At 44.4% G+C, this 14,241-nt stretch overlaps 1 protein-coding gene across 8 annotated transcripts in view; it reads left to right on the top strand.

Annotated features, from left to right (window-relative positions):
- The window catches only part of KMT2A (lysine methyltransferase 2A), a 90,836-nt gene that overhangs the window by 66,942 nt on the left and 9,653 nt on the right, over nt 1-14,241 (top strand). For 7 of the 8 annotated variants that reach the window (XM_077964388.1, XM_077964389.1, XM_077964393.1 and 4 more), the window contains 6 exons: nt 117-302; nt 856-5,104; nt 6,000-6,080; nt 7,700-7,764; nt 8,520-8,690; nt 11,872-11,946. In XM_077964388.1, coding sequence (XP_077820514.1) covers nt 117-302; nt 856-5,104; nt 6,000-6,080; nt 7,700-7,764; nt 8,520-8,690; nt 11,872-11,946 — 4,827 coding nt within the window. Of the gene's footprint in view, nt 1-116; nt 303-855; nt 5,105-5,999; nt 6,081-7,699; nt 7,765-8,519; nt 8,691-10,017; nt 10,586-11,871; nt 11,947-14,241 lie in introns of those variants that run through there. The other variant, XM_077964392.1, reaches the window with a different exon arrangement.

Below are 14,241 nucleotides of genomic sequence, written 5' to 3' on the forward strand. Positions count from 1 at the left end.
GGAGGTCTCATTTGCTTCTAGTTTTACATTTACCTGATAGCTGACTTTCTATTGGTTAATTAGTTTGATATTTTAATTGGGCTTTTTCAGTTAAGAGTTTTTATTTCCTGCCACAGAAAGTTCATCAAAAGAGAATCAAAACACAGCTGAAATTATAAGTCCTCCATCACCAGACCGACCTCCTCATTCGCAAACCTCTGGCTCCTGTTACTATCATGTCATCTCAAAGGTCCCCAGGATTCGAACACCCAGTTATTCTCCGACACAGAGATCCCCTGGCTGTCGGCCATTGCCTTCTGCAGGTAAAAGACTTTATTGACCTACTTGACCTAAGAAGATCAGCCCAAAGATTAATTTGTAATTCTTTCAGGCAGCTTTATCTCGGTGACTTTTACTGATTGAAAATGTAGATTCCGGTTGGGTGCGGTGGCTCACCCCTGTAATCCTGGCATTCTGGGAGGCCAGGGCAGGTGGATCACCTGAGGTCAGGAGTTCAAGACCAGCATGGCCAACATGGTGAAACCCTGTCTCTACTAAAAATACAAAAATTAGCCGCGTGTGGCGGCACATGCTTGTAATCCCAGCTACCCGGGAGGCTGAGGCAGGAGAATCGCTGGAACCCAGGAGGTGGAGGTTGTAGTAAGTCAAGATCATACCACTGAACTCCAGCCTGGGTGACAGAGTGAGACATTGTCTCAAAAAAATAAATAATAAATAAATAGAAAATGTAGATTTCTAGTTATCTATAAATATATATATATGTGTATATATATATAGTCAAATCATTGAAACCAGTGACTTCTATACATTTGTTCTATCTACAATAGCATTTATTACTTTTTCTCTCTTGTTTAGGAAGTCCTACCCCAACCACTCATGAAATAGTCACAGTAGGTGATCCTTTACTCTCCTCTGGACTTCGAAGTATTGGCTCCAGGCGTCACAGTACCTCTTCCTTATCACCTCAGCGGTCCAAACTCCGGATAATGTCTCCAATGAGAACTGGGAATACTTACTCTAGGAATAATGTTTCCTCAGTCTCCACCATTGGGACCGCTACTGATCTTGAATCAAGTGCCAAAGCAGTTGATCATGTCTTAGGGCCACTGAATTCAAGTACTAGTTTAGGGCAAAACACTTCCACCTCTTCAAATTTGCAAAGGACAGTGGTTACTGTAGGCAATAAAAACAGTCACTTGGATGGATCTTCATCTTCAGAAATGAAGCAGTCCAGTGCTTCAGACTTGGCCTCCAAGAGCTCCTCTTTAAAGGGAGAGAAGACCAAAGTGCTGAGTTCCAAGAGCTCAGAGGGATCTGCACATAATGTGGCTTACCCTGGAATTCCTAAACTGACCCCACAGGTTCATAACACAACATCTAGGGAACTGAATGTTAGTAAAATTGGCTCCTTTGCTGAACCCTCTTCGGTGTCGTTTTCTTCTAAAGAGGCCCTCTCCTTTCCACACCTCCATTTGAGAGGGCAAAGGAATGATCGAGACCAACACACAGATTCTACCCAATCAGCAAACCCCTCTCCAGATGAAGATACTGAAGTCAAAACCTTGAAGCTATCTGGAATGAGCAACAGATCATCCATTATCAATGAGCATATGGGATCTAGTTCCAGAGATAGGAGACAGAAAGGAAAAAAGTCTTGTAAAGAAACTTTCAAAGAAAAGCATTCCAGTAAATCTTTTTTGGAACCTGGTCAGGTGACAACTGGTGAGGAAGGAAACTTGAAGCCAGAGTTTATGGATGAGGTTTTGACGCCTGAGTATATGGGCCAAAGACCATGTAACAATGTTTCTTCTGATAAGATTGGTGATAAAGGCCTTTCTATGCCAGGAGTCCCCAAAGCTCCACCCATGCAAGTAGAAGGATCTGCCAAGGAATTACAGGCACCACGGAAACGCACAGTCAAAGTGACACTGACACCTCTAAAAATGGAAAATGAGAGTCAATCCAAAAACACCCTGAAAGAAAGTAGTCCTGCTTCCCCATTGCAAATAGAGTCAACATCTCCCCCAGAACCAATTTCAGCCTCTGAAAATCCAGCAGATGGTCCAGTGGCCCAACCAAGCCCCAATAATACCTCATGCCAGGATTCTCAAAGTAACAACTATCAGAATCTTCCAGTACAGGACAGAAACCTAATGCTTCCAGATGGCCCCAAACCTCAGGAGGATGGCTCTTTTAAAAGGAGGTATCCCCGTCGCAGTGCCCGTGCACGTTCTAACATGTTCTTTGGGCTTACCCCACTCTATGGAGTAAGATCCTATGGTGAAGAAGACATTCCATTCTATAGCAGCTCAACTGGGAAGAAGCGAGGCAAGAGATCGGCTGAAGGACAGGTGGATGGGGCCGATGACTTAAGCACTTCGGATGAAGACGACTTATACTATTACAACTTCACTAGAACAGTGATTTCTTCAGGTGGAGAGGAACGACTAGCATCCCATAATTTATTTCGGGAGGAGGAACAGTGTGATCTTCCGAAAATCTCACAGTTGGATGGTGTTGATGATGGGACAGAGAGTGATACTAGTGTCACAGCCACAACAAGGAAAAGCAGCCAGATTCCAAAAAGAAACGGTAAAGAAAATGGAACAGAGAACTTAAAGATTGATCGACCTGAAGATGCTGGGGAGAAAGAACATGTCATCAAGAGTTCTGTTGGCCACAAAAATGAGCCAAAGATGGATAACTGCCATTCTGTGAGCAGAGTTAAAACACAGGGACAGGACTCCTTGGAAGCTCAGCTCAGCTCATTGGAGTCAAGCCGCAGAGTCCACACAAGTACCCCCTCAGACAAAAATTTACTGGACACCTATAATACTGAGCTCCTGAAATCAGATTCAGACAATAACAACAGTGATGACTGTGGGAATATCCTGCCTTCAGACATTATGGACTTTGTACTAAAGAATACTCCATCCATGCAGGCTTTGGGTGAGAGCCCAGAGTCATCTTCATCAGAACTCCTGAATCTTGGTGAAGGTTTGGGTCTTGACAGTAATCGTGAAAAAGACATGGGTCTTTTTGAAGTATTTTCTCAGCAGCTGCCTACAACAGAACCTGTGGATAGTAGTGTCTCTTCCTCTATCTCAGCAGAGGAACAGTTTGAGTTGCCTCTAGAGCTACCATCTGATCTGTCTGTCTTGACCACCCGGAGTCCCACTGTCCCCAGCCAGAATCCCAGTAGACTAGCTGTAATCTCAGACTCAGGGGAGAAGAGAGTAACCATCACAGAAAAATCTGTAGCCTCCTCTGAAGGTGACCCAGCACTGCTGAGCCCAGGAGTAGATCCAACTCCTGAAGGCCACATGACTCCTGATCATTTTATCCAAGGACACATGGATGCAGACCACATCTCTAGCCCTCCTTGTGGTTCCGTAGAGCAAGGTCATGGCAACAATCAGGATTTAACTAGAAACAGTAGCACCCCTGGCCTTCAGGTACCTGTTTCCCCAACTGTTCCTATCCAGAACCAGAAGTACGTGCCCAATTCTACTGATAGTCCTGGCCCGTCTCAGATTTCCAATGCAGCTGTCCAGACCACTCCACCCCACCTGAAGCCAGCCACTGAGAAACTCATAGTTGTTAATCAGAACATGCAGCCACTTTATGTTCTCCAAACTCTTCCAAATGGAGTGACACAAAAAATCCAATTGACCTCTTCCGTTAGTTCTACACCCAGTGTGATGGAGACAAATACTTCAGTACTGGGGCCCATGGGAAGTGGTCTCACCCTCACCACAGGACTAAATCCAAGCTTGCCAACTTCTCAATCTTTGTTCCCTTCTGCTAGCAAAGGATTGCTACCCATGTCTCATCACCAGCACTTACATTCCTTCCCTGCAGCTACTCAAAGTAGTTTCCCACCCAACATCAGCAGTCCTCCTTCAGGCCTGCTTATTGGGGTTCAGCCTCCTCCAGATCCCCAACTTTTGGTTTCAGAATCCAGCCAGAGGACAGACCTCAGTACCACAGTAGCCACTCCATCCTCTGGACTCAAGAAAAGACCCATATCTCGTCTACAGACCCGAAAGAATAAAAAACTTGCTCCCTCTAGTACCCCTTCAAACATTGCCCCTTCCGATGTGGTTTCTAATATGACATTGATTAACTTCACACCCTCCCAGCTTCCTAATCATCCCAATCTGTTAGATTTGGGGTCACTTAATACTTCATCTCATCGAACTGTCCCCAACATCATAAAAAGATCTAAATCTAGCATCATGTATTTTGAACCGGCACCCCTGTTACCACAGAGTGTGGGAGGAACTGCTGCCACAGCGTCGGGCACATCAACAATAAGCCAGGATACTAGCCACCTCACATCAGGGTCTGTGTCTGGCTTGGCATCCAGTTCCTCTGTCTTGAATGTTGTATCCATGCAAACTACCACAACCCCTACAAGTAGTGCACCAGTTCCAGGACACGTCACCTTAACCAACCCGAGGTTGCTTGGTACCCCAGATATTGGCTCAATAAGCAATCTTTTAATCAAAGCTAGCCAGCAGAGCCTGGGGATTCAGGACCAGCCTGTGGCTTTACCACCAAGTTCAGGAATGTTTCCACAACTGGGGACATCACAGACCCCCTCTACTGCTGCAATGACAGCAGCATCTAGCATCTGTGTGCTCCCCTCCACTCAGACTACAGGCGTAACAGCCGCTTCACCTTCTGGGGAAGCAGACGAACACTATCAGCTTCAGCATGTGAACCAGCTCCTTGCCAGCAAAACTGGGATTCATTCTTCCCAGCGTGATCTTGATTCTGCTTCAGGGCCCCAGGTATCCAACTTTACCCAGACGGTAGACGCTCCTAATAGCGTGGGGCTGGAGCAGAACAAGGCTTTATCCTCAGCTGTACAAGCCAGCTCCACCTCTCCTGGGGGTTCTCCATCCTCTCCATCCTCTGGACAGCGGTCAGCAAGCCCTTCAGTGCCGGGTCCCACTAAACCCAAACCAAAAACCAAACGGTTTCAGCTGCCTCTAGACAAAGGGAATGGCAAGAAGCACAAAGTTTCCCATTTGCGGACCAGTTCTTCTGAAGCACACATTCCAGACCAAGAAGCAACGTCCCTGACCTCAGGCACAGGGTGAGAGATCCAAATACTAGCTAGGCTAGGTCTGTGGGATTTCATGCTGTAAATTAGGGGCTGTTGATGTGGTACTCTTCTGGGAGAGACACTCTTCTGTTCAAGTTGCGTTACTTGGGAGTTTTCTGGGTTTTGAATTTTTTTCTCTCTGAGTGGTGATTTATATAGCAAAATGTAGTTCCATCCATGGGCGGTTTGTCTCTTGGATAGAACCACATCTAATTACTTTTTGCTCTGATTTCAAACAGTGTTGCTGTTTGTTCCTGTTTCTTTTTTACTGAGGCTTATACTACAGAATGATTATTCTTATCTTGAGGGCAAAGCTCCCTCTGGTAAATCCACATAGAGTCCTTTTTTTAAAACTTTATCATTGAAAGCCAAGCACAGTGACTCATGTCTATAATCCCAGCACTTTAGAAGGCTGAGGCAGAAGGATTGCTTGAGCTCAGGAGTTCAAGATCAGCCTGTGCAAAATAGTAAGACCCTGTCTCTACAAAAAAGAATTTTTTTGTAGAGTGTGTGTGGTGTGGTGTTGCACACCTGTAGCTCCAGCTATTCAGGAGGCTGAGGTGGGAGGATTGTTTGAGCCCAAGAGTTAGAGGCTAAATGAGCCATGGTCATGCCATTGCACTCCAGCCTAGGTGAGTGCATCTATGTAGCGACCACTTGGATCAAGATACAGAACATTTCTAGCAACCCACAAGGGTGCCTTCTCTTATAAGGTCAGTGCCCCCTCAAAGTAACCATTATTCTAACCTTTATGACCTTAGGTCAGTTTTGCTGGCTTATAGACTTTATCAGATCCTGATAGAGCCATTTCTTTTGACTCACCTCCACATTCTGTACATATTTACTGGTGGTTTGTCTTGAAAAGATACAAACGCCTGTGTTCCAGGACTCCAGGAGCAGAGGCTGAGCAGCAGGACACAGCTAATGTGGAGCAGTCCTCCCAGAAGGAATGTGGGCAACCTGCAGGGTAAGCTGAAGAATTTGTCCTTTAAGACTAAGCTCTCGGCCGGGCATGGTGGCTCACGCCTGTAATCCCAGCACTTTGGGAGGCCGAGATGGGCAGAGACTCTGTCTCAAAAAAAAAAAAAAAAAAAAAAGACTAAGTTCTCAATTTTGTCCACCTCATTTAAAAAATAGTTCTTCCAGGCCAGGCTCACGTCTGTAATCGTAGCACTTTGGGAGGCCAAGGCGGGCAGATCACGAGGTCAGATCAAGACCATCCTGGCTAACATGATGAAACCCCATCTTTACTAAAAATACAAAAATAATTAGCCGGGCATGGTAGTGGGCACCTGTAGTCCCAGCTAGTCGGGAGGCTGAGGCAGGAGAATGGCGTGAACCCAGGAGGTGGAGCTTGCAGTGAGCTGAGATCCGGCCACTGCACTCCAGCCTGGGCGACAGAGCGAGACTCCATCTCAAAAAAAAAAAAAGGTAAAAAAATAGTTCTTCCTGATTCACATTTTTGTTTTCTTGCCAAAGTTTTTTAAATGGGAATAATACAGGCTTGTAAAAAAGTAAACAAAAAATAGAACAGAGGAATTATTTAAGTAATGAATAGTAGTTTCCTGTTTGTCCCCCTCACCCCCGCCCAGTCTATTCCCTAGAGGTGGTCATTGCTAATAATTTGTTTTTATCTATGCAGACATTTCTATGCATATACAGATAAACATGGTATATATATGAATATGTATATGCTTTTTTACATAAAAGGAATAATACTGCACATACTGTTCTATATTTGGCTTTTCACTTATGTGCATCTTTCTATGCCAGTATATATAGGTGTGCTTCACTTTTTAAATCGCTGCCCCCAATTCTATTGTGTGGATCTACGGTAATTTAATGAGTCCTCTAGTGACATATATTTGGATTGTTTCCAGAATTTATTTAGTTTAAAAAAGTGAAAATTGGGCCTGGACACAGTGGCTCATGCCTCTAATCCCAACACTTTGGGAGACCAAGGCAGGAGGACTGCTTGAGCCCAGGAGTTTGAAACCAACCTTGGAAACATAGGGAGACCCTGTCTCTACAAAAATTAAAAATTAGCCAGGCATGGTGGTGCACATCCACAGTCCAAGCTAAGGTAGGAGGATTGCTTGAGCCTGGGAATTGGAGGATGCAGCAAGCCGTGATTGCCACTGCACTCCAACCTGGACAACAAAGTGAGACCGTATCTCAAAAAAAAAAAAAAAGTGAAAATTGGTGGTGGTTTATAAGCTCATGCAGCTTATTTTTTATTTTTAGTTAAACCAGCTAACTTATTTAAGTAACTTTAGAATTGCTTCTGACAAGTGTCCTTTCATTTTTTCTAATACTAAGAGTATGAGAAGAATTTCAAGGGCACAATTTACAACTTTAAAAACAGAAACAATGTCAGTATTTGGTAAAGAATCTCACAAAAGAGTTTTATATTTACCATACAGTGGTGTGGTGGTTGTATTCATTCCACAAGTTCTACAGAAAGCCCCCTGTGGTTCATTTTCTAACAGTTATTTTGTATACCAGAGCTGTATAGAAAATTATGGATGTTTTTCTTCGAATTGAAGAACTAACTGATATTATATCTTACATTTGGTTTTTATTTAGGCAAGTGGCTGTTCTTCCGGAAGTTCAGGTGACCCAAAATCCAGCAAATGAGCAAGAAAGTACAGGTATGTGGGTGGGTAACAGGTTAGAATCCGAGAATATCAACGTTAAAAGGACCATGAAAATGACCCACTTTACCTACTTATTTTCTATGTTTAAAAAAAAAAAATCTAAGCTCCAAAGAAGTTAAGTGATTTGGCCCACATTGGAGACTGAAACTTGGCACACCTGTCTCTTGGTGCAGTGTTCTTCCAGTACATATTCTATGATCATCTGTCAGCTAAGGACTCAAGACAATACCCATACTCTTCTGCTATACTGGTTTTACCAGCACTGAGGTTTAAATAGCTAGTAATAACCTGACTTCACTTTTTAGTTGTCACTAAAGAAAACTAAGAACCATTTTTATTAGATAGTCAGATTTTGGTTACAATACCAGATACATCGCCATAGCATTTTCCATCAGTTCTAATGAATTTGATGAGGAAACAAATGGTCACTTTAAGATTAGAGAGTTCTGGCTATAACTCTTTGAGGACAGTTGCTTATTGAAAAACTATCAGATTGTCGTACCAGAAATTCTACCACAGAGACAACTTCATGTGAAAAAAATTCTGGTTTTAGTCACTACTTTCTAGCAATGACCTAGGCAAGCTCTTCGAGTCTTGGATTTGTTACATGTAAATGGGAATAATAAACCAGCTGTGGAATGTGGTTAGGCTTAGAGATCATTTATGTAAAATACTCTACAGGTAGTCAGTGCTCAGTGAGCATTTGTTGCTGCAACCACTTTGGCCCCTATCTATTTTCTCCCTATTAGAACCTAAAACAGTGGAAGAAGAAGAAAGTAATTTCAGCTCTCCACTGATGCTTTGGCTTCAGCAAGAACAAAAGCGGAAGGAAAGCATTACTGAGAAAAAACCCAAGAAAGGACTTGTTTTTGAAATTTCCAGTGATGATGGCTTTCAGATCTGTGCAGAAAGTATTGAAGGTGAGTGGATTAAATCAGATTGACTCATCAGCAGAAGCCCTGTTTCAGCTAGAGCTTCATTTTCTGAGTATTAGCACCATTTAGGTGGTTGTTTTATGCTAGGAAGTATGGGGGATACCTGGAGGCATCATACATTTTCCTTGTCCTTGAGAAGTTTGTCTTGTTGGAGAAATGGCCATATTTTACATGAAAAATTAATGATACAGATTATGTTTTCAACATTGCACACACCTTAGCGGAGCCCATGAGAACCCTGCTTCCCCCCACCAGCCTTGTCTTTTGCCATTCCCTCATGCGCCTTCTGTGCCCTTCTCTCTCCCTTGTGTGCCTTCACACATGCTTTCTCCTCTGCCTGGAGTTCTCTCCCTGCCCTCAGTCACCTGGTGAGCTCTAGCTCACCCTTCAAGATCTAGCTCAGACGGTCTTTCCTGACCTTCTGAGGTAGCTAAGCCCTCCCTCTCCCTCCTTTTGAATCTTACATGTTCTTCTCTCATAGCTTAAAATTTGTTTTGTACATGTTTGTTTACTTTTATCACTCACTCAACAGCGAACTCTTCATAAGGGCTGGAATTTTATTTTCTTATCCATCTTTGTTTTGCAAGCATGTAGGTATTCATCCGCCTTTGAAGGACTAGTAAATGTTCTCTAGGCTGTAAGTACTAGAAGAGTTCAAGGAGAGAAAGGTCACCATGGGTGAGTTAGTGTTATCAAAAACCCATGAAGATTAATAGAAGATTCTGTTAAAGGAGAAAATGGAATTTTGGTTAGGCAAAGAAGAATGCAGGGCTCGGCCGGGCGCGGTGGCTCAAGCCTGTAATCCCAGCACTTTGGGAGGCCGAGACGGGCGGATCACGAGGTCAGGAGATTGAGACCATCCTGGCTGACACAGTGAAACCCCGTCTCTACTAAAAAATACAAAAAAACTAGCCGGGCGAGGTGGCGGGCGCCTGTAGTCCCAGCTACTCGGGAGGCTGAGGCAGGAGAATGGCGTGAACCCGGGAGGCGGAGCTTGCAGTGAGCCAAGATCACGCCACTGCACTCCAGCCTGGGCGGCAGAGCGAGACTCTGTCTCAAAAAAAAAAAAAAAAAAAAAAAAAAAGAAGAATGCAGGGCTCTCTAGGAAGAAGAAGGAAGGTAAGCAAAGTTAGAAAGGCATGATTGCATTTGGTGGGTTTAGAGTAGTGTCAGGTGAGATGGCGTTGAAATCCATGTCAGGTGGTAGTGAAAGTGTCTGGACGGAGGGAGGAGGAAAACGAACAAAAGGGACTAAGATGGCGTATTTCCGGGTTCTTCATCACCGACTTTCCCGCGCCCGGGAAACCCACAGGTCAATTGCGCAGGCGCAACCTGACGTCTGACTGGGGAAACCGAAACCTACCTGGCCGCGCCTACCGCACGGCCCCCAACCCGCCCATGGCCGGCCTACTGCCCTCCCACTCCCAGGCCCGAGATAGAAAAGCCGCTCCGGGCAGCCACGCGGCGCGAACTTCCTCGGCCCCGTCTCATATGTGGACCCAGGAACTTCACCCGAAAACGCCGGAGACCGGTGAACTTCGCCCTATCTTCTTTCACATTGGCTAGCTAATAAAGTTCTTTTTTACTTTACCTACTTGCCTTTTCTCTGGCGCCTGCTCTGGTGGTCGTATAAAACAAATCAGAAAGAAAATTGGGAAGGTGGATTGGGACAAGTTTTAGAGGGCCTTCAGTGCCAAACCATGAGGCCTTTGAAAACTTGAGGGAGTGAATAGAAGCAGAATTTCAGGAAACATAATGTGATAAGCTCTCTATATAAGACAGATTGAACTGGAGATGCTCAAAGATGAGAGTTCACTAATGAGAGTATTGCTAGAGTAGAGATGTCTGGTAATAAAACCCACATTTGGTGGGAAAAGAAAGGAAAGAAGAATGAACACACTTGGTTGAATATGGAGAGGGGAGAGTCAAAGATGACCCTAAAGATTCAGGCCTGGGTGACTAAAACAAAAGATAATGCATGGAGAACAAAGGAGATAAGGAGTATGGAAATTCCACAGAAGACATTGATGTGGAGTGATGTAAGAAATCCATGTGGAAATGCCTAGAAAATTGGAAGAGATCACAGAATCTTGGGTTAGAGCTGGAAGGAACTGTAAGGATTTTCAAGTTCTGCTCTTAACTTTAAGGAACAGAGAGGTTATGATCTTCCTACAGTCCTGGTTAAATCTCTTTTTTTTTGAGATGGAGTCTCGCTCTGTCACCCAGGCTGGAGTGCAGTGGGTCGATCTGGCTCACTGCAAGCTCTGCCTCCTGGGTTCACGCCATTCTCCTACCTCAGCCTCTGGAGCAGCTGGGACTACAGGCGCCCACCACCACGCATGGCTAATTTCTCTTTGTATTTTTTTTTTGTTTTTTTTTTTGAGACGGAGTCTCGCTCTCGCCCAGACTGGAGTGCAGTGGCCGCATCTCAGCTCACTGCAAGCTCCGCCTCCCAGGTTCACGCCATTCTCCTGCCTCAGCCTCCCGAGTAGCTGGGACTACAGGCGCCCGCCACCTCGCCCGGCTAGTTTTTTGTATTTTTTAGTAGAGATGGGGTTTCACCGTGTTAGCCAGGATGGTCTCGATCTCCTGACCTCGTGATCCACCCGTCTCGGCCTCCCGAAGTGCTGGGATTACAGGCTTGAGCCACCGCGCCCGGCCTCTCTGTATTTTTAGTAGAGATGGGTTTCCCCGTGTTAGCCAAGATGGTCTCCATCTCCTGACCTCGTGATCCGCCCACCTCGGCCTCCCAAAGTACTGGGATTACAGGTGTGAGCCACCGAGCCTGACCTAAATCATTACTAGTGCTGTTTTGATTAGGGGTACAGGGAACATAATAGTACCAAACATTCAGATGTGAGACCCATACTTCCATCAAGGGTTGTGAATGCGTTGGGGATTCAGATGTGATTTTGGAAGGTCTGACTTTCCTTAGTGCTTCTGTGTCCTCCAACAGAAAGAAGCCCTGCTGAGGAGTGCACCTTTCCAACTCCTTTCACATGTAATGAACTGATTTAAACTCTAAGCAAAATAACAAAACACTGTTCTAGGAGGTCAAGTGTTCACACTCTAGGGATTCTAAGCACAGTGCTTGTGCACATCATTGGTATTCAGAAGGGTTTATGTGCATATTTTCTGGCTTACAGTTTTCTTTATTTTCTTTCAGATGCCTGGAAGTCACTGACAGATAAAGTTCAGGAAGCTCGATCAAATGCCCGCCTAAAGCAGCTCTCTTTTGCAGGTAATGACTGGAGGTGTTATTCCACTCCTGTCTCAGAATATTCTGCTAAATTGTTTGCCTAAGGCAGAGTTGATTTTGTGGGAAAAAAAAATCAGTTAAAAGAATTTTTTTTCACAGCTTTATTGAGATTTAATTCATATGCCATACAGTTCACCCATCTAAAGCATACAATTCAGTGGTTTTTAATATATTCAGAGTTGTACGACCACCACTACTGTATAATTCCAGAACATTCTCATCATCCCTAAAAGAAACCCCCTATTCATTAGGAGTCATTCCTCAGCCCCTGGCAACCACAAATCTACTTTCTGTATCTATGGATTTGATTATTCTGGACATTTCATATAAATGAAATCAGACAATATGTAGCCTTTTGTGACTGTCTTCTTTCACTCAACACAATACTTTCCAGGTTCTTCCCTTCTGTTACATCTTGCCTTCCACATCAGTACTTCATTCCTTTTTATTGCCAAAGATTCCATTGTGTAGATATACCATATGTTGCTTATCCATTTATTAGTCAATGGACATTTGGGTGTTTTCTACTTTCTGCTGCAAATAATGTTGCCACAAATATTCATGTTCAAGTTATTGTGTAGACATGTTTTTATTTTTCTTCGGTACATACCTCAGAGTGGAATTGCTGGGTCATAGGGTAACTCTGTAACTTTTTGAAGTACTGCCAGGTTGTTGTTTTTCTTCCAAAGTGGCTACACCATTTTACATTCCCACCTGCAATGTACAGGTGTTCCCATTTCTCCACCTTTGCCAACACTTACCTGTTTTTGTTTTTGTTTTTAAGACATGGTAGTGTGAAATGTTATCTTTTCTTAAAGTTGAAATCATTTACCATTGGTATTAGACTTCATATTAAATTAGGTAGCATACAAACTTATTAATACACTTGTTTTGAGCAAACACTAAAGATTTTAATCAGCTGGATGCTGTGGCTCACACCTGTAATCCCAACACTTTGGGTGGCCCATGCAGGAGGATTGTTTGAGGCCAGGAGTTCAATACCAGCCTGGGCAACATAGAGAGACTACATCTCTACAAAAAATAAAAATATAGCTGGGCGCGGTGGCTCACGCCTGTAATCCCAGCACTCTGGGAGGCCGAGGCGGGCGAATCACGAGGTCAGGATATCGAGACCATCCTGGCTAACATGGTGAAACCCCATCTCTACTAAAAATACAAAAAAATTAGCCGGGTGTGGTGGCGGGCACCTGTAGTCCCAGCTACTGGGGAGGCTGGGGCAGGAGAATGGTGTGAACCCAGGAGGCGGAGCTTGCAGTGAGCCGAGATTGTGCCACTGCACTCCAGCCTGGGCGACAGAGCAAGACTCCGTCTCAAAAAAAAAAAAAATCAGTTTTTAAATTAGGCAGGCATGATGGCACATGCCTGTGGTTCCAGCTACTTGGGAGGCTGATGTGGGAGGATCTCATTGAGCCTGGGAGGTCAAGCCTACAGTGAGCCAAGATTATGTCACTGTTCTCCAGCCTGGGTGACAGAACAAGACCCTGTCTCAAAAAAAAAAAAAAAAGATAATCCTGCTCATAATTTTTACAATTCTACCCCAAAAATACGAGTCACATCCCTTTCTTTTTCTCTGACATAGCCCTTGTTATTCTCTCACCTGCAATGTTAAAAAGCCCTATAACTGAGTCTCCTATCTCGCCTCCTTGTACCCTCCGAGTCTCCAGAGGTGCCTCAAAATCTTACTATTGCCTACTAGTTACAGAGTACAATCTTCAACCCTTACGTATTTGTTATTAGTAAATATTTACTGACCACTCGTAAAATGCCTGGTACCATGTTCACACAGGATACAGTCGCTGAGTAGCGACCCAGCCCTGCTCTTTGAGGTTTCCAGTCTATGGATCCTTACATGGCGAGGTCCTCTTCAACCAGATTCATCTGTTCAGTCTCAGCTTTCCCTGCTTCCCTCACTGCTCCACATTCTTTTCTGCAGCCACACTACACTATTTACTGTTCCAGATCCATCCATTTTTCTTTTTCCCCCGAAGATGGAGTCTTACTCTGTTACCCAGGCTGGAGTGCAGTGGCGCGACCTCAGCTCACTGCAACCTCCATCTCCCAGGTTCATGTGATTCTCCTGCTTCAGCCTCCTGAGTAGCTGGGACTACAGGCACATGCCACCACACCCAGCTAATTTTTGTATTATTATATTTTTTGAGACGGAGTTTCCCTTTTGTTGCCCAGGCTGGAATGCAATGGCGTGATCTCAGTTCATTGCAACCTCCACCTCCCAAGTTCAAGTGATTCTCCTGCCTT

Source organism: Macaca mulatta, chromosome 14, assembly GCF_049350105.2.
Source record: "Macaca mulatta isolate MMU2019108-1 chromosome 14, T2T-MMU8v2.0, whole genome shotgun sequence".
NCBI lineage: Eukaryota > Metazoa > Chordata > Mammalia > Primates > Cercopithecidae > Macaca > Macaca mulatta.